Source organism: Spea bombifrons, chromosome 4, assembly GCF_027358695.1.
Source record: "Spea bombifrons isolate aSpeBom1 chromosome 4, aSpeBom1.2.pri, whole genome shotgun sequence".
NCBI classification, from domain to species: Eukaryota; Metazoa; Chordata; class Amphibia; order Anura; family Pelobatidae; genus Spea; species Spea bombifrons.
The window spans coordinates 89,688,148-89,710,975 of NC_071090.1; the positions used below are offsets into that span (position 1 = coordinate 89,688,148).

A 22,828-nucleotide genomic window follows, 5' to 3' on the forward strand; every position below is an offset into this window, starting at 1 on the left:
ATACCAAACAAACGTCTAGTGGAAATACATCAATAACACTTATTTTGCCTAAAAGCTCTTACTTCCTGGTGCTCTTGTTCAATCTCAGACATGGTTTATATTAAATCTACATGTCTGGCAAGCTATGCATAAACAGGGGAGGTGGCCACGGGGGCTGATCCCATAGCCAGGGTGCCCCAGAAGGCTCCCAGAAGGCTCCAAACACCCTCATCACCTGTATGATGAGTGAAATTTGCCCCCCCATCTCACCCCATTACCCGGCGGGGAGGGGCCTCTCCGACAGGTTGGGCGTCACCGCCCCTTTAAGGGGTTGGGTTTTGGCAGAATAGGAAGTCCTGTTTGCGGAGGAGGTGGAGAGCCCTGGCTGTGGATACATTGTGAGTGCTGGCAGCGGGGCCCGAGACATGGTCAGTGTGAAGGTGGACAGGTGAGATGGCGAGGGGGGGATGCCGGGGCGGGTTTGGGATGAGGGGACACGGAAACTTCCTTACGGCACACGGTTACCCCGATGCTCAGCGTTGGCTGCAGAAAAGGCTGCAGCTGGAGATTTAGCAAGTTTGTACCGGACAGAATAGTTTGGTAACTTCTGATTACGAATCCTTAACGTAACCTTTTTAAGAATTCTGTTCTTACGTTGAGAATTTTAGGATAGCTCCTTCTGATCTGTGTGTTGTTGGTGTGAGACTGTTTGTTTATTTTTATGAATTATTATTTTTTTTTTGTTATTTTGGCATATTTGTAATCGTATATTTGTATTATTGCACTATGTTTTAGGCTGTATTTTAAAGCCATAGTTTAGTGTGGGTGGAGGTTGCAGGTGATGGAAGACTAATCCTGGGCTGCCAATGAGAGTCAATGGAAAAAGCTCCTTTCTGCCTGATTTATGACGTCAGAGGCTCCATGGTGTCAAGGTTTACATTATAGAATGGACTCTGCATGGTCAGTGTTGACTTCTCTTTAAGTGTTGGTTATTATGTATTGGATGTGCTGTACAATGCATGGCCCATCTCTTGAGTGCTATACAGAGCTGTGTTAATCCTGCATGAGTTTAATCCTTGGTTATAGGATATATCTCAGTTAGTGCTGTGGCTGGTCTCACGTGTGTTTGTGGGCACCTGTTCTTAACAATGATTTATTACATTATCTGCATATCGTGATTTATTCTTTTACTGCACTTGGTAATATATAGATTTCTTATTGGGTTTATTTATTGTATGAGTCACTGATCCCTTATGAACTGTGTAAATGTGTGACAGTTCTTCTACAGCGTGACTTTCTGTTAGATGACAAGATGGGTTCTACCTGCCATCACATCCTTGGTCTGGTCTTCAGGGTATCCTTAAACTTGTCCGATGTATGTTTAAATTTCCTCACTGTGTTAGACTTTACCACTTCTGCTGGGAGTCTGTTCCACTTATCTGCCCCCACTCTATGTGTTTGGTGTATAAAGCATTTGCTATAGCTCTAATCCAAGACCAAAGTATATTTGAAGTCGTTCTGTAGCTATTGTAGTTCTGCCTTAGAACGCTTACACGTTAAAAGCATATATTTCTTTACCTGTAGTCGGCATAACTTGTCACGCTAAAGGTATCCATGTTAATTAATCATTTTTATGAAGCATAGAATTTGATGGCAGATAAGAACTATCCGGCCCATCCAGTCTACATGTTTTTCCTGGTGTAGAGACTCTGATCTTAATCAGCCTTTGATTGCCTGTCCAATGCATGGTTACATTCTCTCACTGTATCAGCCTCTGCCACTTCTGCTGGGAGGCTGTTCTGTTTATCTACCACCCTCCCAGATTTATCTACTAAGCAGCATATAAAACAATTCAAGGAAAGTATTAAATGATGAACAGTTGCTGTGGAAATCAAGGTTAAGGATTTCTGGCTTCCTAGACTTTTATGCCTTTTCTCCAAAATAATAATATGCATAAGGTCGTGCATCGTGTATATCTGGTGTTTCAGGAGCTGGCGGCAGTGTGCATCTTTTATTTTGGGGTAAATTCACTGCTTATTTATTTAGTTTTAATGCAAAAATAAAACAACAGAGTATCACTTTAAAATAAATATTATTTATTATTATATTACCCACATTATGTTTTTATTTAATAACATTGCAGAACCAAGAATGGAGAATTCAGCCCCCCCCCCCTTAATGATGTGTTTCTATCAAATAACAGACCCAAGAATTGCCCCAAAGTACTCCGGGAAATTAGTATTAGTCGGCATCTGCGGGGAAAAAATGAGCTTTCATCAGCAGATTAGACTTGCAGGTTTTGTGGCTGCGACATCTATTGTGTTTCATTTTATTATTTTTTTATTTATTTTAAACTGGTTAAAAATAGACAATCACGTTTACCGCCCTGATCTTATTACCACCAGCTCGGGGTATCAGACTGTTTGTGTAATATTTTTGGATAATGACAGAGGGCATTTTGAGAATGTTTAAAGTACTGGCCACCCAGAGGACCTGGAGACCTTTGGCTAGGATTGTAGCATATTTTTGGATCTCTCTCTTTTTTTTTTTTGTGCTTCTCTTCATAGTGTTAAGGGCTTTAGCATTAAACACTAAAGATGCTGTTCCACTTTGAAAACTAACTCTACTTTTTAACTTAAGAAAATAACTTGACAAATTACAACGTGTTGCCTATAAGTGAACTTCTCATGGAAAAAATAAGTTTTATTTTTTCTCCTGAAAAGCGGTTTAGAATCGTTAAACTTTTTCTTTCTTTCTTTCCTCGTTTTGTTCCAGTAAACAGACCCTGAAGCTGCCGTTGTTGTCATTCTGGGTGACTTTAACCACACTAAGCTGATTCTTTATGGCTATGCTGAGTGATTCCATTTGCACATAAGTTTTCAATAGTTAGTGTCTGAGTGGGTTATTAAGACTGTGCCATTCCATTGACAGTATAGGGAGTCAGGTTTTTTGCGAGTGTATTTGATATATTTGGGAATTTTTATCTTTAATCTAGTAATAAAAGAAAAAAAAATGGTTAGAGTTCCTCTTTAGGTGTTTGAGTAAAATTCAGCATCGCTTACCCAACACAGATCGCTTCCTGACATGTGTATTTGTTGCTGCAACGAACGTATGGATCCAACAGCGTTTTATAATGTACTGTCTGCGAGTAGAAGGAGGTGGCCTGTGGCGGGCAACTGAAGGCGTTTGAGTACTCAAACACTTAATCTAACAATTCAACAAGTATTACCGAAAAAATATTAAATCAAAATGTTTTTTCTTCCTAAGGGTTAGTTGCATATAAACACAGAAGCTGAAAAATCTTATTTTTTTTTTTTTTTTTTTTTAATAATGAAAATCTTTTTTAAAATTCTTTGGTATGCCATAATCCACTTTTTCTGCTTTCTAGAAGTCTATTTCCTCCTCTAAGAACTCGGACGTAGTACCATTCAATCCATTAGAGACCTGTTGTTTCCTATGGGAATTGTGTGAGAAGACTTAAGTAAATAGAACTACGCTATCGCAATTAATTTGTCTGCTATGTAAATATTTGACTATAAAGCTTTGCTGTAAACTATTTGACTTGATTCTATTTGGTAAACAGTTGCTCTTAATGTGAGTAGACAATTTATTCTTTCAAATGGCCACTCAGTCGAGGGAACAGTAAATAACCGTGTATGTGCTGAAAAAGAAGTCTATTTGGTGTCTCACATGTATCCGCCATGAAACATAGAAGGTTAGAACCATTTGGCCCATGTACTCTGCTCATCTTTACTTGGACCTTAATCAGTCCTTGGTCTTGCCTTAGATTCAGGATAGCTTTATGTGTATCCCATGCATGTTTTAAATCCCTCACTGTATTGCTTCTACCACTTATTGTGGGAGGCTGTTCCACTTGTCTACTATGCTGTCGGTAAAGTGGCTTTAGACTATGACCTCATGTTCTAACGTTCTCCTCTGAAACATTCTTCTGCACTTTGTTAAATCTCCAAGTCTTGTGTTCCTGCAATAATACTATGCCTGTATTCGGGGATGACTCTTGAGTGTATCAGTGTTGCGTTGCATAGTTTTGGTGTTGGCTGTTAAATCCTTACAAGCCATTTGCCATATCTGCCTTCAATGGGCCACTGTTCAAATTCTTTGTTGACTGGTTAGATTTAAAGGAAAATTGCCTGTTGGGTCTTAAGTTACAGGCTGGCAGAGATCGATACAAGGGGCAGGTACAGCTAAAACATAATGAGACGTGTGTCAGTTTTTTTGTTACATTGTTATTGGTTCTGCTTTAAAAAAAAAAAAAAAAAAAAAAGTTCAAACAAAAAAGCCAAGTGGCTATTTACTATTGGCCATGTATGAATCCACATAATCTCAAAATGACTTTACTCAGAAATAGTGTCCCTCTTCACTTGATGGCTTTTTGCTTAAAAAAAAAAAAGATTAGCCCAGCAAACATCCCATGGCGAGGAACTAAAGCTACATTGGTCCTTTTAGAAGAATATATAGTGCTTTTCTTTTCAAACTAGGTAGAAACAATTTGCTTGCAAAACTAGTTAAGGAAGTATGTTTACTAGGTGCTAGCATACCCCCTCCTTCTCATGCCTTCATTTTCCTGTAAATTTAGAGAGACCAATAACATCCTTCTGTCAATTAGTGGTAGAACTGGATTTCCCACTTTCTGAAAAATCATCTTAAGTTTACAGGAACTAGGGGTGTGTTATTCCTAGACTTGGGAATGTAGTCCCTGGTCTAAACATCTCTCAGCAGTCTCCACCCCATCCTTCCAGATTCAAGGAATAGAAGGAAAAAAGGTCAGCGTCCAATACATTTTAGTCATTCTCCAGTATTGCTTTATTTTTCTTTTGACCTGTTTCATGTAGCTTTCAGCTGCCAGGCACAAGCTATATCATTCTTAGGAGAGACTCTCGCAAGGTAACACAGGCTCATGGTGGAGAATTTGTAGGCCATCATCATTTGGTGGGCCACCATGGCTTTTGTGAAGCTAACTCAAAACAGACAGGTTAGTTAGTGTACTTTTTATTTTTCTCACTAACTAAATATGATATTTATAGAATATTTGAATAAACTGTATTTTAAAATGTTCATTTTATTTCTTAAAAAAGGTCTTTTTTCCCATCGATATATTTTTATATATTTGCTAACTGGTGGCAATGAGATGAAAATGTAGTCTTGCTTGGTTAATGTTTTATAAGGGCAAGGAACTGTAAAGTGGTTCTTGCATCCTCATGCCCTCGTATTTCCCACTGAAGCATTGTTGAGAGCATCTGAAATATTCACCTGGCTTCGGTGAGACCTCCGGGTATCTGAAGATGCAGGAGGCCTTGTTGAGTTTCTGCTTGGTCCCTTGATACTTTATAGTATTAATGCTATAAGATGAGATTTTAAGCGTATATGGAATAGGTGTGATACTATCATGAATAAAAGACCCTATAAAGGGCCAAGTGGGTCTTATAGCAGGTAATGCATATCAGAAATAAGGACTGTCCCTTCCAATTATATAGTTCAGGTCTCTACTGCATATATTGTTCTCTGTTTAACAGTACATACTTAACACATGTTTGTCTTCTCCTCCTTGCAAGTGCATGGAGAAATTTAGCAGGATCCCCTACTATCCAGTTGCTAGGCTTGTGGAAGGTGTTTGGCCAAGAGTTCCAGGTCTAATGAGACGCCTTGTGCGCGTGCACAGAAATGGCCCCCAGTAATTTCACTGGGAGCTCTTTCCTACCGCCTCATTAGCTGCTTCAGGTGGTAGTGGTGTGACAATGGGTCTTTAAAGAGGGATGTTGTGCTGCAGCTGTGGGAACTTCTGAGGGTAGACTACCCAGACCTCTCCCTCCTCTGGGGCAAGGCTAGTCCCAGGTAGCAATAGATGGGTTGGGTGTTTAGATACCCCCTTCTCCTTCCAGCTCTTCACCCATAGACTTTGGGTCAAACAGAGAGTTCCCAGGTATGTGTGTAATGCATACTGTAGCTAATGACCCTTCATAATGCATATTGAATTAAATGATTTGGAACTCCAAACCCTCTGCGCTCTCCTGTCCACTCGCTTTAGTAAACAAACCTAAATGTTTGTTTTTAATGCACTTTGTACAGACGTGTCCTTCTCTGACAAACATTAAATCTGCTCCTCCTTGCCTGGATGAGTGTAACCCACATTAAAAGCCATGAGTGCCCCACACCCCAGGTTCTTATTAATTTCTAAATCCATTATGACTGTGTACAGGTGCTCCACCTAGAGCAGTCTGGCCTTATCTGCGTTTCAGCTGTCATTGTGATTTATGGTAAGCACGCTAAACCAGTGTAAGACGTATTTATAGTGATTAGTATGTCCAGAGGATAGCTATGGTTCTTCAAAGTTCTTAACCTTTTCTCTGCTGAAGAAAAATAGTTTTAAGCTTATTGAAGCCGTAGAAACATTACAACCGTGTATCCGGATTTTACTTCGATGACAGGTGTTTAAATTATTTATGATGTCATAATGCTCATCCTATGTCCTGGACAGTGTATAGAATGGGTTTAAAAGAAACGGGAGCTAATCCGAGTTAATTATGGGATGTAAACGGTGGAACTTCTCAATACAGAGAAGAGTACTTCATCATACACATTAACCATTTATGTAAAGTTTTCCTGACAAGCTCTAAATTAAGCATGAGTATTATTCACTGATATGTATTCTGTTTTATGATGATGATTTAAAAACTTTACTGCTTGTATATCCATTTCTTTTACAATTTGTTATAAGCATACTCCATTAGCCTCTGACAACAAATGCATGTTAAAGTATATTCTAAGTACTGTAATATGCATTCATTAAACCTGCAGAATACTTCATTTATTAAGTTTAAGAAAAGCTGCAGTGCCACCCACTGACTGGCTGCTTCATGTGGTATGTGTTTAAGTCATGAGAGTTGATAAACTGTACTGCAGATAGATAGATATATATCTATGTATTCTGTCAAAACAAAGGGCAGTAGTGGTTTGGAATCCTATGGGTTATGTGTCTACGGTAAACCGGAAAAGTAGAAGCACCATCAGGGGTATTTCATTGAGTCTTATTGGGAATACAAGATTTCAATTTACACCAAAACTGTCCCTTCTATGTAACTCCCATTCTTCCCCAGGTTCAGAACAGGTTAGGAAACCTTTATTTATAATTATTTTCTCCTGTTTACTAGCTCTCCATATTCAGAACAGCCAGGTTTATTCCCTAAAGCAAGAGGTAACAAGGGAGTTGCAGTGTTTTTGCACTGCACATGACCAATCCCAGTGATCCTTTCTTGCTGGAAGAGCTTACATGACCTTGTATATTGCATTTTACAAGTCTATATCAAGACACTTATGCTAGAAGTGCAGCAAGAGGGGGGCTGAAAGTGGTGGGTCGGGCTGGTGCTTGAAAGGCTAGGACCAGGACGCGTCCACTTGTCCACCTTACAGGATGAGCCAAGTCAGGACAGTGGTCCAGGGTCAATTTATCATAAACAATATTCACCTGGTCTTGGTTGCCTAATGCACATGATAGTTGCGTGGTCCCTTTAAATGTCTGTGGTGTTTCTTTTGCGAATGTACAGTGGGATTCTACAGAACTTCCCCCAAAAGCATCTGTCCTGCCTCAGATATTTTGCATGCAGGAGATGTTTGCTGGTTTAGCGAAGCTGAAGGCAGGATGGTCTATTCCCTGTGTGCATGGATGGCAAGCATTCCTATTAATTTCAGTCAACCAGTCTTTGTTCTACTGAATGCATATTAATGTACTCGCAGAGTAGTTTAATATGCGTTCTTCTTTAATTGGCATGTTGGGGACATTAAACTGTCCCTTTAACAAACCATAGACCTACCCAAGTCTAGCTCTTGACAAAGCATTGAATAGACACATTATACTGTTTGTTCTTGGTGGGTGAGTAAACTGTTTAAAACTAAATGGCTGTGTATTTGTTTTCTGCCCAGGAAGTAATGCTGGCTATTTTTGCAGGGATGACATTTAACTTACAAGGTCTGTCTCCTGATCGTTATTCGCACGTCCGCGCTAGATCTGTGGGTGAGAACAATTGCTGGTCGCCAGATATATTTACTTAGCAATTGGCTCAGAATCTTCTGTCCCTATAGAAAGAGCGGGGAGGAAAATTAATTTCTCTTGTAGGTATGATCAAAGTTGGGGATCCATGGGGGAATGCCCCATCATATTTGTGTAAATACATGGCAGTGCAAGCTGGTTTAAAAGACATAAAGTCCAAAACCTTTTGGAGGTAGTGTATGCATTCTGTAAATCTTCTCTGCAACGTTGTAAAAAAAAAAAAACAAAAAAAAAAAAAAAAAACACAATTGAGGTTTTCTAATCTGGTATAATCCAAGGGAGATCATTTTTGTTCTTAAACAGGATTTCTCTTCTGCTTATACCATTGTAAAGACAACTTCTGATTAACTATTTGATTCTGATTTAAGTCTGCAGGTGAAACTGTTGTACACTATTATGCCTTAATGTGCAGATCCTAAAGTAGTAGTAGTAGTAGTAGTAGTATTTTGTGTGTGTGTGTGTGTGCATTTACAGTCATCTGAAAAAGTACACCATGAATACTATGGTTTACATATTGGAACATAACAATCATCTGTTCCTTAGGAGGCCTAAAAATGTACATAACCTATTATGGTGTCATGATTTATTCAACAAAAATAAAGCCAAAATGGAGAAGCCATGTGTGAAAAACAATGCAAACTTTGATTCAGTCTCGCATCGGAGGAATCTTGTCTCCCCTCTTCTATACAATGTTGCTTTAGTTTGTTGAGGTTTGTGCACATATAATGTCACGGTATGTAAATCCATAGACTTCAAGGAGGGTGTACCTTTTTTTTCACATGACTGCATAGTATCTGATTTATGAAGCACTCTCTGCCCGCTACAACGTGTGTGTATATAAGTATAATATGTCTGGGTCCTTTTTTAATATTGGGTAATCTAATATTGTTTGTCAATTAAATGTATGTTCCTCTTTGTAACTGTTTGTTTTTTTGTAAATCTATGCTTTTGACACTGTATTAGGCTTTGCATGTCAACTATAAAAATCTAAACTTAAAGAAACATCCACGTAATTTTTTTTTCTCATTTGAGGAGCTTGTGGCTACAGTTGAACAAAAAGCATGGTTCAATACTATACTATGAATGCACATGCAATCTTGAGTTGACTCCAGTACCTGCAAGGAAGCTGAGGGATGACGAATAAACTATGTAACACAGCTTGCTTTACTGAGGGAAAGGCATATGTCCATGAAGAAGGGCATCATTTTATTTATCATCTTTATGTCAGACTGTATCATTAAATGGGCAATAACACATTACTGTATTTGCTCTACTATAACATGACTTCCCCTTTGGATCATATTGAAAGAAAAAAAGATAACCCAACTATGTATTTCATGTGTGCAAAATATCATCACCTGCTTATCGGAGGCTAAGAGCTGAGTAGCACATCTTTAGGAATAACACATGCCATGATGCTTTTTCAACCTTAAGTAAGGTAGCTTGAGTATCATGGGATATGTAGTCTACTGCACTTTGCCTTTATTTGAACCAGCTCCTCTCTATAACTTGTAAAGAACAGCACAGGCTGATAGGCAGGAGTGTGAGATTTGCTTTGTGAACATTATTCTTTAGTGATAGGGTCACGTGACCTGTGCCTACGTGTTACCGCATATTGGCTTGCAATTCAGAGTCTTTGAATGCATATAATGTGTCCTGGGGGCTATAGTAGGCAGTGGAAATGCAATATTTCAGGATCTGCGGGTGGATCTGTGGTCTGAATAACAGGCAAGGTCGTTTTTATTCTAGTTTTTTTTTTTCTGAAAAAATATTTGGAAAATCAAGCAAATACAGTATATTGACAGGTTCAGTAACCCACTTAGCCCCCCTCCCCAAGGTGCGTGTGTACAGATCTTGATAATGCCAGGTATCAGTATATCAATATAAGCAGATATTTTGATAGCATCATGAAATAGTATATTTCTGGTGTATAATACACCAAAACAAGACACGCTGTTAGGCAAACACGTACAAGCGACCAGGAACTCCTGCCTCAATCTCAGAGTAATTTGAATGGGGAAATAATAATGAACTCGCAGCAACAGCCCGACAATTATTCAATTACTTGTGAGCCGTGCAAGTTGCTGCCAATTCTGCACACGCCGGTTCGTAAACCATTCCCAAAGACTGACATCAGACTCGGATACACCAAATGACTCCAAGAGGCCAACACGTTATTGCGTTTTCCCTACCTGCTTTTGTTTTTGTCACAATACCTTTTTGTTTCTTGGTAAACATTTTGCCATTGAACTGTGAAATAGCAAAACTGGAACCTTTATTCCAATGGTAGGACATTCCTGTGGGGAACTTCTGCTTAAGGGATTTTATTTATTCATTTATTTTATATATTTTTGTGAGCATTTGGATACGGGTTCTACCAACGTACTTTAATATGCGTTCTTCTTTAGTGAGGCTGGCGGAGACTTTTTAAGCAGTAGTACAAACTTTGTAAGTTCATGGAAGACTTTTTACATTGCAGCCCAAGCTACAACTTCCTACAATGGTTATTTTAAAAGAAAATATATTCTAAACTTCATGCTATATATTGACCACCATTAAATACATGTTTAAAAAGAATAGGATATGGCAAATTGACTGTTTGACTGGATTTTTTTTTTTTTTTTTTAGCATGCATGCAGCATCTTCCCACGTATTTGAATTCCAGCCAAGTAAATAACTTGACTGGCGGCACTTCTCTTAACGATCGGTACAAATATCCGCACTTGCGGTTTTTCTAAAGCTAGGCTCCCTTTCCTGAGGCGCTGTGACGGCAAAGCTAAATTACTTTGGTAGCCTTTCCTGTTGAAGAGGAAATGTTGGTGTTTTTTTGTTTTGGTTTTGTTTTTGTTTCTTATGGCTTAAACAAGGTGGGCAACATCAGGGAAAATCCGAAGGACTCTGACATCACTCTCTCACCAAATACTGATCTTGTTCCCTTATAGACCAAAATCCTTAATTTCTATTATGTTTATATATTTGTTGCCAACTTTATTAGGGTAAGAAGCGCAGACAGTTTTTGTTTTTTGTATACATTGTACAGCCAATACACTGTTTCTTGCAGCATGCTTACACCTGTTTGGTAGGCCTCGTATTATACATTTGTATTATTTGAGCCTGTGACTAGCTTAGCGCACCGACATTTCTTTTTTTCCCAAAATCCTTAAGTTGGCCATCATATACTATATACATTTTACTATTTATTGATTTTATATAGCACCATCGTAGCAGCTCTGAGCAATCTTGTAGCCAGGTTGACGGAACACTGGAGTTTATAGAAAATCACCACCAGCTATGTAAATATTGAATTATGTTTCGCTACTATGACGTTGTGAAAATCTCAAGATATAAACCTTAGGTTCATGTTTGAATCTGAAAAAGTGGAATGTGTGTTTGTTGTTCGCCCTTTGTACAAATTATATATCTCCAGTGACGAGTGATGACAAAGTTCCTGTGTTTGTCTGTCAAGTTCACGACGTTATCATACTTTTCTGTACGGCTAGCGATTTACTAAATGTAAGTTATTGGTGTGAGCAGAAATGGTGTCCTAAGTTTTTGATTTGCGTGCATAGTTTTGACACCATGAGTTATGTTGTAATGGGGCATTCCTGCCGTCATATACTCTGTAATGCATGTTAAAGGTGCATGGCCTGTTCTGCAGAATCTCCCCAAATGTACAGTATTTGTTCCTTTCCCCATCCTCCATCTAAATGCCATACAGGGGATCTCTTCAGTCAAACGCGTATCCCTGCACGTGACGTAGTCCCCTCCATGAAGGCTGCGTGCTAGGTGTGGAAAGCCCTGGCACCGATTTCAGTGGGATTTCTGCCATGGATTGGCATTTTTCTATTGTTGGGCATGTCGGGTACACTAGACTCTATATTAAAAAAGGTGCTGTTACACCTATTCTGCTGAATTTGACACTGACGCAACTAAATGTAGCTTTGGAAACATCGTTGCTAGTAGGGTTGAATCCTCAAAATTCCTGTAAGTACTGGATTCCTGTAAGTGCTCGATTATAAGATGGGCCCCCCTCCTAAAATTTGAATATTAATTTAGAAAAAAAGCCTGAATATAAGACTACCCTATAGGAAAAAGTTTTGCTAGTAAATATTCACATGTAAACTATTTTTCGGATTTAATAAAGACTATAATTGAGAAAAAAACATTTTTTTGTTTTTTATTTTCCTTTATTTGCCAACCTGACCTCCAGTTATGCACATCTGCCCCAAGGCTATCTACTCTGCCACCCAGGTATGCCTTATACCCCCTATATGCCACTTTGCCACCCAGGTATGCCTTATACCCCCCATATGCCACTCTGCCACCCAGATATGCTTTGTTCCTCCACTATTTGCCAATCTACCCCCCTAATTGCCTTTATATGGTGTCAAGTAGGGAATAATATTAGTGGTTTTGTATATACTACAACTCAGTAATTTTTTTTGCATGTTTTACTATGGCATCAAATGAAAGCCATATTTTGTTTTCTGAAAAATGATTTATTTGCGTGGGTACATCAAACTTGGAAAAGGGGAATCTTGATTCAACCCACCTATGGTAAAAATGGCCCCAAAAAAAATTAAAAGCCTTGGTAAGGCCATGGCAGCCCCCCCCCCCCCTCTAAGATTGCATAGTTTTTTTTTGTTGTTGTTTTTTTTCCCCTCATGAATCCATGGGAAATGCAGCTGAGAGGAACCTTTAGAGTTCACGAATGAAACCCCTGAGTTACTGCTGATGTTACCGGCCTCTATTAATGGATGGTAACACTTTGACCACATTGATGCGGTTCTCAGTAACATTGTACAACTATGTTCTGCTCTTTGGGCAGATCTGCCACTTCCTCAAACCGTAGGTTTTTGTGTGATTATTCCTTTCTGTTTAGTTATCTCACCCGTAATGTTTCTGAGGTGTTAAATCGAACCTTACAAAGGCTGCTTTAAGTAGAGGATATCGGAGCAGAAAACTGGTTAGGTTTATCAGGTCACACTTGAAAAGCTTTTGAAGCAGTTTTTATATGTTGTGTGTTTTTTGTTTTTGTTTACTGCTGTATAGCTATCACTACTAACATCAAGGCAGTGGGTTCCAAGACTGTATAAATGTATCTAAAATGTTTCACCTCATCTCCTTTTTATTATGTTATGACAAGTACTACAGTAGCATAGAAAAACATCTGATAGGCTTACCTGTAGGTAGAACCCATCTTAATGCATAAAGCAAAGTCCCTCAAGAAGAGACTCAATGGCATTCTGTGCCACGTACAGTAGAAAAAGTAAATCTAAATCCTGGGGGCAGTGAAGATTAATCCTGTATTTATTTATAAACGTATTGTGTCAGTGTGCTGTGAGCAAGTCTGTATCTGAGTTCACTATGGCGTATCTGGGGGGTGTAAGGCATATGTGGGAGGCAGTGTGGCAAGCCTGGGCTCAAATGTGCATAACTGTGTGGGGGGGGGCAGGTTGGGAAATAAGAACAAGAAATGCATTTTTATCAAATTATTTTTTGTTTTTAACATCCAGTTTGTCAAATTATTTTTTAAAAAATGAAAAATGTACATTCTTTTATTCGATTAAATCGAAAAAAATAATCGGCCAACTAATAGATTATGAAAGTAATCGTTGGTTGCAGCCCTATAGTTATACAAGTTATATCTTATTAGTCTTTTCCCCATGTTACAGACATGAAACGTTTACTCTTTACATAGTGTACATATACATGGCTTGTACATTCATAATTACACAATTGTAGTACGCAGTATAAAGTCAACATTAAGATCAAGCACTTATCTAAATAAGTTTGGTTATGGTTTGTAAGATGTTATACCACGAGAAACACTCAGAGCTCATTTTGAGGTAGATTTGTCTATAAATGTACGGTATATATTATGAAAAAGAACTAGTAGAACTTGTGATGGTCTGGTAATTAATAAGTGTTAAGTAGTATCATCAAATTAGTGTTGTCATTTTCCAGTATTAATGTGTATTTTGTAAATTTAAGTGAGATCAATGCTTTAATATGCACTTCATATTTAACAGTCCCTGGTGCCACACTAGATTGTCTCTCATCCAGTGTTCCGATCTGCCTTTGCTGGCTCTCAGGATCTTAGATCTTTCTAAGCTTGTTTGATGCTGTGACGTGACAGGCATATCATTGGTCTTTAAGGGGTTAATGCATCTCTTAAATAGATTCAGTCTCTCCTGGACTCCATCTGAAGAGGTTCAGGTTATAGCTGGTGTAGGTTACATTACTGGGCTAGCTTGCCTGGGACCCTACATGTTCTTTAAGAGTATTTCAAGTTGGGTGACCTATTTGCTTAGTCCATTTCAGGTCAGATTGGGACTCAAAATATGGCAGCCGGCAGTTAGCTGTTTTTGCTACTGGAACATTTTCTCTAGATGACTGGGACATTCTCAATACTGTATGGCACTACTCATCTGTTCTAATTAGATCATTCACTAACAAACACGCGTCGTGCTAAAATTCCAATCCTACACAATTTTTAGTGTTTTCTTCACATTTATTGTTTTCTGCTAATTTTTGGCCTTGAATACACACTTGTATGTCATTAATACACAAATTAAAAAGCAAGGATAGAGACCTGTGGTACCCTGTCTTCAATTACAACACCAGAACAAATTCCATTTATAACTTTCTTGCTTCTTATCTTTTAACCAGTGTTCGGCATTATTGGGCACCCCAATGCCTGGAAAGAAAACATAGATGTTTGTGTGTGTGTGTGTGTGTTGGGTTGTTTTTTGCTTTGCTATGGATGGCTTGTCCAAGCATGCTTCTTGGATAAACGCTCTGTGGCACATATGCCATCCTTCGTTCTCAGCCCAGGACGTTGAAAAGAGAAACTGTTTTACCGGTTGATATCCACCCTGTGCTATTTGTCCTGGGTCAACATTAAGCATGATATCTTATCAACACTACTACCTATTCCCAAAGACTGTGTAAACTGCCTGTATTCTAACAAAATGAATGAGTAAAAACCGGGTTTCTATGAAGGGGAGCAGCTGGAATTTGTGGACTTGGCTAAGGCATGGGTAGAGAGGACTCTCTTTCGGAGCTATTAGCGCTACAGTACTTTAAACACAGGTTGCGATTCCTAAAAATGACTTACAAATGTGTGTCTGTATTTACTCCAGGTTTAAGTAAATTCCAAGTGGGAAGTGTGAGAAACTCCTGTATTTGCGACAATGGAGTTTGATAAACAGTCTGTCTGGGGATCTCTGAAGGAAAAGACACGGCCCCTACTTCAGAACTTAACAGTCCGAAAATCCAAGAGAAGCTCACGGAAGGTATTGGATGTTCGTAAAAGGCACTTCTTGGGCCACCGGATGAGCGTTTCTGTGCCTGATATGATGGACATTGGATGTACAATTCAGGAGGAGAATGAGTACATGGAGTCTATGGTTTGTACGAGTTCTGTTTCTAACAGCCGTTCCTCCCCGGTGATGTCCCACAGTAGACAAAGGGAATACATTAAGCAGGCCAACGAAACCAGCACCTGGACGCAGGAGGAAAGTGTACGTGTGGAAATCACAGTGACTGAGACTGATGTGCTGGACTGTTCAAACTTTGAAACCCAAGAAGAGGAGATATATGGGGATGAGAAGAAAATCCTAGAGCTGATGAACAAGGAGTGCATGGGTGATGATTTCACTGATAGAAAAAATGAGGTATGATTTTGTTTTTTGTTTTTCATGCATGACCTGTTTTGTATGTGTGTATATATATTATATTATATCTATATTATATTCTATATTATATTTATATTATATCTTAGTAGAAGTTAATACTTTTTACTGGGCCAACATAGAAATAGATTTAAGGTTGTATAAACTCTTGGGATTTTGCAGGTAATCTCTATGTGGGCTTATTTGGCAAGGTATATTTTCGTTTAAATTGTAAACCTTGGTTTTATAAAATTAAACATTCTTTTTCAGAATTCATTATTTTTTGGCAAAGGTAGACCAGGCAAACAAACCAAAAAAACCTACAATGTTATTGGAACATGTGTGAGTCAGATGTGCAGACTATCTCCTTGTCCCCGGAGATAGTTTGGGAAGCTGTTTACTTAAATCGTTCTTCTGTAGGCCTCCAATACTTCATTTTGGTTTAGGATTGTAATGAGTAAAATGTCAATAGCCAAGGTCCCCAGTCTTTTCCTTTCCTGTAGTTTTTAGCTGCTTCTTCCTGCATGCCACATGCCCATGGTTCTACACAGGAGTTACCATGGTCCTATAGTAAGAGAAATGACCTATTACAAACCCTGGAGTGCCCTAAGCCTCATCGGAGGCATTGGCTAACATGAGAGATGATTTAAGACACCTTGATTTATTTCTGCTGGCAATGCCCTTCAATGGGCAGGCTGGTAGATAAAAAAAACTATAATAAATCTAAAACAATAAATTAATCAGGAAAAATGGTCAGAGTAGATGGGCTGATATTCTAAATTTCCATGTAACAATAAAAGGGGCATCACTTTGCTCTCATTTGGCAGCCCAAAGAAATGCCTTTTGCTTGACAGATCCCCGTAGGCATCTGTCAAGCAAAGTTTACTACGGGAGCTGTATAAATACTCACTATTTCTAACAATATGTTGCACATATTTGAGGTTGTTGGCTCCTCATCATTCTGGTTGCAGCTTGCTGTCCAGGGGTTAATAGGGAGGAGGTTTAATTGCACCTCCCCCAACACATTAATAAGGTTTTGGTAGCAGTATAAACTGCTTTGTGTGCCCACTATGTAGGAGGTGAGAGTAGGTTCTCACCCTATTGAGTGTGCCTTGACGTGGCGGGTGAGCTTAATTATGCTTTGGCCAATTCATATAACCAAAACCTCTCATTTATATTATGTTTATATATTTGTTGCCAACTTTATTAGGGTAAGAAGCGCAGACAGTTTTTGTTTCTTCTATTTCTAACAATGTATGGTAACCAAGAGCAGTGGTTCTGAACGTTTTTAGGTGTCATACCCATTTGTGAAAAATCTTTTGATTACCATGTTTATTGGCCCAAACTTTAGGCTTGGGCAGGATTAGTTTGCATAAAGAATTTTGTATAGTTAATAGGCTACTCGCACCTCCTCTGTAGTCGGTCCAAATCAGCCCAGAGAAGGTGAACGCCACTGGTTGGGAACCCTGGACCCAGAGATATTATTTTTTACTTGTGTGTTTGTATGTATAGAGATGGTTTTATACATATGGACAAACCGGCATAGCTACTACAGTTTTGTTCTCACTGCTCAGCGTTCTGTTTGTAGAACAGAGGTGTAGGAACCTTGTGTTTCAGCCCCTTAGTCACATAAAGTCCAGCGTATGTCAACAGGCAAAAGGAAATACAATATATTGTCTTTCCCTGGAACTAAAAGCACATTTACAGAATGAAACCTTTCGAAGCATCTATCCAGTGTATGTCTATATACTCTAACTACAGTAGACGAGATTGAAGGAGCAGACAAGGAAGTTGCTTGTTAAGCAATCTACCTAACAGGATGTGCACTGTTCTGAAATCAAAAGCCTAAGGCTTATTAGGCTTTATCAAGTAAAAAAAGTATTAAAGTTCTGAACAAACATTGAAAATGTAATAAAATGGCTTTATTGTGATGTTTGGGCTTTCTATGATACTGTTGTTGTTGTTCCTGCATAATATGAACATACCTCTGTTTCAGTTTGGACTTCGTTATGCTTCACAAACTTCCCTATTATAACATTGACCACAATAACCAACGTGTGTGTTTCTAGAAACAAAAACAGACTCGGTTCATTTCTCAAATTGCGCTATGCACATTGCAGGACCAACCTTTTTATATCTGCTGGTAACTAGGTCAACTAAAACTACTTGCGACCACCAAGAATGTACTAATAAACAAACCATAACCATCAAGGTTGAATGATGGTGCTTATTTTATTTATTATTGAGACTACTAGTATTCAGAGACGGTTCAATAGGGGCATTTGCACATCTAAGATGACTGTGTGCTCCCTATGTTATAGTTTTATATTGGTCTGTAATTACAAAAACATAATCAAAAAGGTATTTTATCATAAGATGTGACGAGGCAAGGAAATATGTTTTGTTATATTAGCTGCGTACTTAACCAGGTTTTTGCCTGTTGGGCGTGTTGGATAGAAGTGAAAGCGTTAAACCGTGACCATGGTTGGCAAACAACTTTTGTCCTGTGAATTACCTGACATGCTGTGACTACCCCTTGAGCCTGTGCCAGAATCCCTGCAGGGATCGGCTTTCTGTCCTGTTGCTTGCTGGCTGTACGTTGCCCAGTTCAGCTCCATCGCGAAGCCATACCAGCTGTTCAGTCATGTAGGGTCTGGCATTAAAGTGCGTAGAACAGAGGTGACAACAGGCTTCCAAACCAGCAAAATATCCTGGCATTCTTTAAGGACACCAAAGCCTGTGAGCAGGGCTGCTGTGATTTCATCTGATATGTACTTCTTGAAATTTTAATTCTGGATTTTCTGCCTACTTGCTGCATTGTACAAGGAACATGCTTGTAATGGGAATTCTCAAGCTGCCATTGCTTTATTCAAGACCATGATACAAAATTGTTAGACTCTGTGTAGACTGTAAGATAAGTAACATGCAAATTGGGCATGGGTATTGCGTATAGAAGTGTTTTTCCGCAACACGTTGTTAGTTTGTGTATGTTTTGCTGTTTCGCGTCGCTACATTTAGACACTGATTTAGACATTTTTTAAGTATGGAAAATCCTTTGTTGCCTACTTGGCAAAGTATGGGTCACAAATTGGCCATAAATATAAACTAAAAAAAATTGTGTCTCCTGCTAATTGTTAAAAAATAAAGACGCAGAGGCTCGGCACTTAAATAGTAAGGCGAGTTTATTTCACACAGGCAACGTTTCGACACACAGGCCTTTCTCAAGGCTTCAGAAAGACCTGTGTGTCAAAACGTTGCCTGTGAGAAATAAACTCACCTTACTATTTGAGTGCTGATCCGCTGCTTCTTTATTTTGGATTTATTGAAGGACTTGGTGCACGAGCCAGGGTACCACCATCTCACTACTGAGTGCTGTATTCCAGCCTTTGTTTCAGTCCTGCTAATTGTTGGCTCAGCAGCTGTATAGACTTTACCCGTCTACACAACCGTATGCACTTGTTGGATCCAGTATTTGCTGATCATCATGGTACTATATACACTTTTTCTAGGCAAATGTACAAAATAGTTTCTAGAAATTCCAAATGAACAGCACATGGATCACATAAAATTAACGGTAGGCTTTAAATCCATCCAAACACATTCGTTGATAGTTGATAAATATTGTACAGCGCTACGGAATCTGATGGCGCAATATAAAACAAATAATATTTTATTAGACGGATACTTTTATATGGTTGAGGTTTGCATGGACTGGTAAAATATGTAACTTAACATTAACCATGCATGTGAATGCACAAATTCTCTGCTACGTTCTTAGTGTTTGTAGAACAGGGTATGAAGATCCTTACTGTTTAAAGTTATGATTTAAGTTATTTATTTTTTCTCACTTCTTAGGATCCTTCAGGCACTGATCTGAACTCATCTCTGTCTTCACAGCATTCAGAAGAGCTGGTGGTAAGTGCCCTTATGCTTGGCTGTCTCAAGGCCATCCTTCTAATGGCAAGATTGTGCTATCTTATGGATCTCCAACAGTTAGAAAGCGCCATCAGTTAGATGGGTAAAGAGTTAAAATGTGACCAACCTGTGGCTCTAGAGGTTGTTTAGGAAAAAGAATAAGACAAACTCGCCCCAGCAGACTATCTAGTTGTTTTCATGTGCATTCCCTTTATTGATGTTGTGGCTTAGTGCACAAGTCATCTAGGATTAATATGTTTATTCTATAAGGATGCAGGCTTAGAAAACCATGATGTGGGGTGTTGGCTTCCTGGAATTCAGACATTTCTACAGCAAACTAGTGAAGGGCTAGAGCTGCTGACAATCATGAATTGGGTACAAAGATGACCAGCTGTGCCTAAAACTGGCCTGACTTTCCTGAGTCACTGTAAAGGTACATTCTCACATACAGTGTATTGTTGTGCCTCGTACATTATACTTCCCTACCAGAATCACATGACTGCCTTGCCCATCGGCAAAGTACTGTTGGTTTTCATTGTATAGGCATGATAAGTAATGAGTTTGACGTGTATGAGAGACCTGTTGAACAAATGTTTTGCATTTCCTGATTCAGCTCTATTATTTCTTGCACGTTATCGTAATATGTTCTGTGCGATGTACGCAGACATAGTTAGTCTGCAAAAAAAAAACAACCTTTTTTGTTTGAACATGTGAATCTTTCAGTTGAAACGTTAATGGAAGGAGATACAAAATTAAAAACTGAAGGGGTGCCTCAAAATGTACGCAATAAATTGATGCATTTATATAACTATTAAAAAGTAATAATAAAGTATAACTAAGCCAAACGTATATAAATGTCTAGCCGTAAAAGGGTGTTTTTTTGATTAAGGATTGAATTTACTCATAAGGTGTAGCCTCAATTATAACGAAATAATTGGCTGTTCAGTTTTATTTGTTTTTATTTTATGACGCCTGTTTGTTTTGTTATATTTTTAGCTGCTACTCCAATCACATTCCATGAACAATTATGCTTGTATTTATTAAACGGCTCCCCTTATTGTAACAACACAAGTAGTTGGTTATATATAGCGTATGTATATATATATATATATTACCTAATGTAAATTGTGAGCGTCCTTATGTGGTTATTGAAATCCTTTTCAGTTGTTTTCACGGAATGTGAATTTTTAAGTAATAAAAAAAATCTGAAATGCACCTGTCTTAGTGTAGTATTCCATCCTATATTATAAACACACCCGGGAAAGTTTTATATTACATAATGTATATCCGGAAGATGAAACCTTCCGTCTTGCTGTCAGTCTGCTTTGCCCTCCACATGTGGGTTCTCCCCAGACATTTTAGCTGGAATATCCCTTGCTTCTCCCATCCTATAAAGGCAAAAGAGCCCAACACTGGGCTCAAGTATATACTTCCCTCTTTAATTTTAGCTATAGATAGGTCACTTCAAGCCTCAACAAATAGTAGGAAAGGGATGTTTTTGTTTATAGCACATCCTAGGGAATTTCATGGCTGAATTTTGTATTCTGTTGTAAAGTACAACTGTGTACCTGAAAGGACAGCTTCAGAGTTTGTGATGTCCTTGATAATAGATTGTTGGCTCGTTATGGCAAGGTCCTCTTCTCAGTCTGTTCCAGTATGTCAAAAAAAGTAAAAAAAGAAATAAAAAAATTATATATGGACAATAACCCCCCCCCATATCTTTTTATCACAGTGCAGTGGAATCTCTCTGTGTGTGTAATACCTACTGAACATGTCAGCTGTTTGGGCAGAAGCATCAGCCATCTGATGCAAAAATAATTATCTGCCCTTCTCCCAATGCAATATCAAAATGTTGATATATTACCCTCACAGCTTATATGAGAATATAAAAAATGATGTGGGCCTAAAACCTTAGCACAGTCAATAGAACCACTGTGGTTTTTCTTTGGGCTCTACAACCAAACGGCAGGACTGCTGGTGCCACAAGAGGAGACTTGGAAATTGTAGGAGCCACCGTGTGAAGCTGTGCTCCAGTTGCCATGTTGTAGTAATTATCTTGAAGCATGGGGCATGTTTGTACTTGTACTATTTTTTTATATATGTCTGGGTATCTTGCATTATCATTCAGATAACATTATTAATTTCATATTTTACAGGGTTTTGAAGACAGTGTGAGCAGTCTTTCTGGTGTTATGTCTTATCTCCTTACCATACATTTACAGGAAGGTCGGAATCTTGTTGTAAGAGACCGTTCAGGTAAAACCATATTTCCCAATGTTCTTGGTGGGCATCAAAGCCTTAAAAACTCATGTTTGGGAAAAAATATATTTCCTCGGATTAAATTGACTATAGTCATTAAACAGTTGCGTGTGTCTTTCATGATCATGGTCTCAGATGGCTTCCAGGAAATTATCATGTTGTATAAGTAAGTATTTAACAATAAAATGTGGCTTTATAAATAAGTGTATGTAATGGACTATGTTCCCTGCTGCTCCCCAAGGGCCAGGGCCTGGTTTTATCTAAAGACCCCAAATTATCCAAAATGTTGTATCTCGCAAATGGGTTGGCTGGTTGCTTGTTAAAACTCTCCTTTTCCACCATTATGTCAGTAAGTTCTAACATGCAGGCCGATACCCTTTGCAGATCCTTGCTCAAGAAGCTAATTTGCTATTCCAATTCCTCTGTTTGCAAGCAGGGAGAGAGAGAGTTTCTCAGTCGTAATATTCTACATGTAATTTTTTTTATTTTGTTTTTAACTTGGGTAAGCTATATGACAAGGCTTACAGAGAATTGGGTCATTCTAGCTGCACGATAATAAAGTGCCTCCAGAAATGCTTTCATTGTGTAATTGTCTGCCTCGAAGCTTGTGCCATACTGTGTTACCACGTGTGCTTGTTTTGTTAAAGGCCCTCTGATAACCATTTAAGATACTGCTATGCATTACCTTAAACCGTGAAATGATACATAAAGTATAACCTTAAATGGATACTCCAGATGGTATCCAAATAAAAGACCCTGACATAATCATGATTATGTAAAAAAAAAAACCCACATGGTAAACAAATTATAGTGTACTATGTAATACAACTTAATGATGGAGGTGAAATACTAAGAAAGCCCCTTACAAGATTAAGGGCATCGATATGCCCATATAAAAGTGTGCAGAAGAGTCCCTCTGCATCAGCCAAGACAG

The 22,828-nt window shown here is 38.6% G+C and overlaps 1 protein-coding gene across 2 annotated transcripts in view; it reads left to right on the forward strand.

Moving 5' to 3' along the window:
* Positions 1 to 332: 332 nt before the first annotated feature.
* MCTP2 (multiple C2 and transmembrane domain containing 2) overlaps positions 333 to 22,828 on the forward strand; it is a 60,467-nt gene continuing 37,971 nt past the window's right edge. The window contains exons 1-4 of one of the 2 annotated variants that reach the window (XM_053463238.1): positions 333 to 427; positions 15,190 to 15,723; positions 19,576 to 19,635; positions 21,792 to 21,891. In XM_053463238.1, the coding sequence (XP_053319213.1) occupies positions 15,241 to 15,723; positions 19,576 to 19,635; positions 21,792 to 21,891 (643 nt within the window). In that variant the 5' untranslated portion in view covers positions 333 to 427; positions 15,190 to 15,240. The remainder of the gene's footprint in view (positions 428 to 15,189; positions 15,724 to 19,575; positions 19,636 to 21,791; positions 21,892 to 22,828) is intronic. The other variant, XM_053463239.1, reaches the window with a different exon arrangement.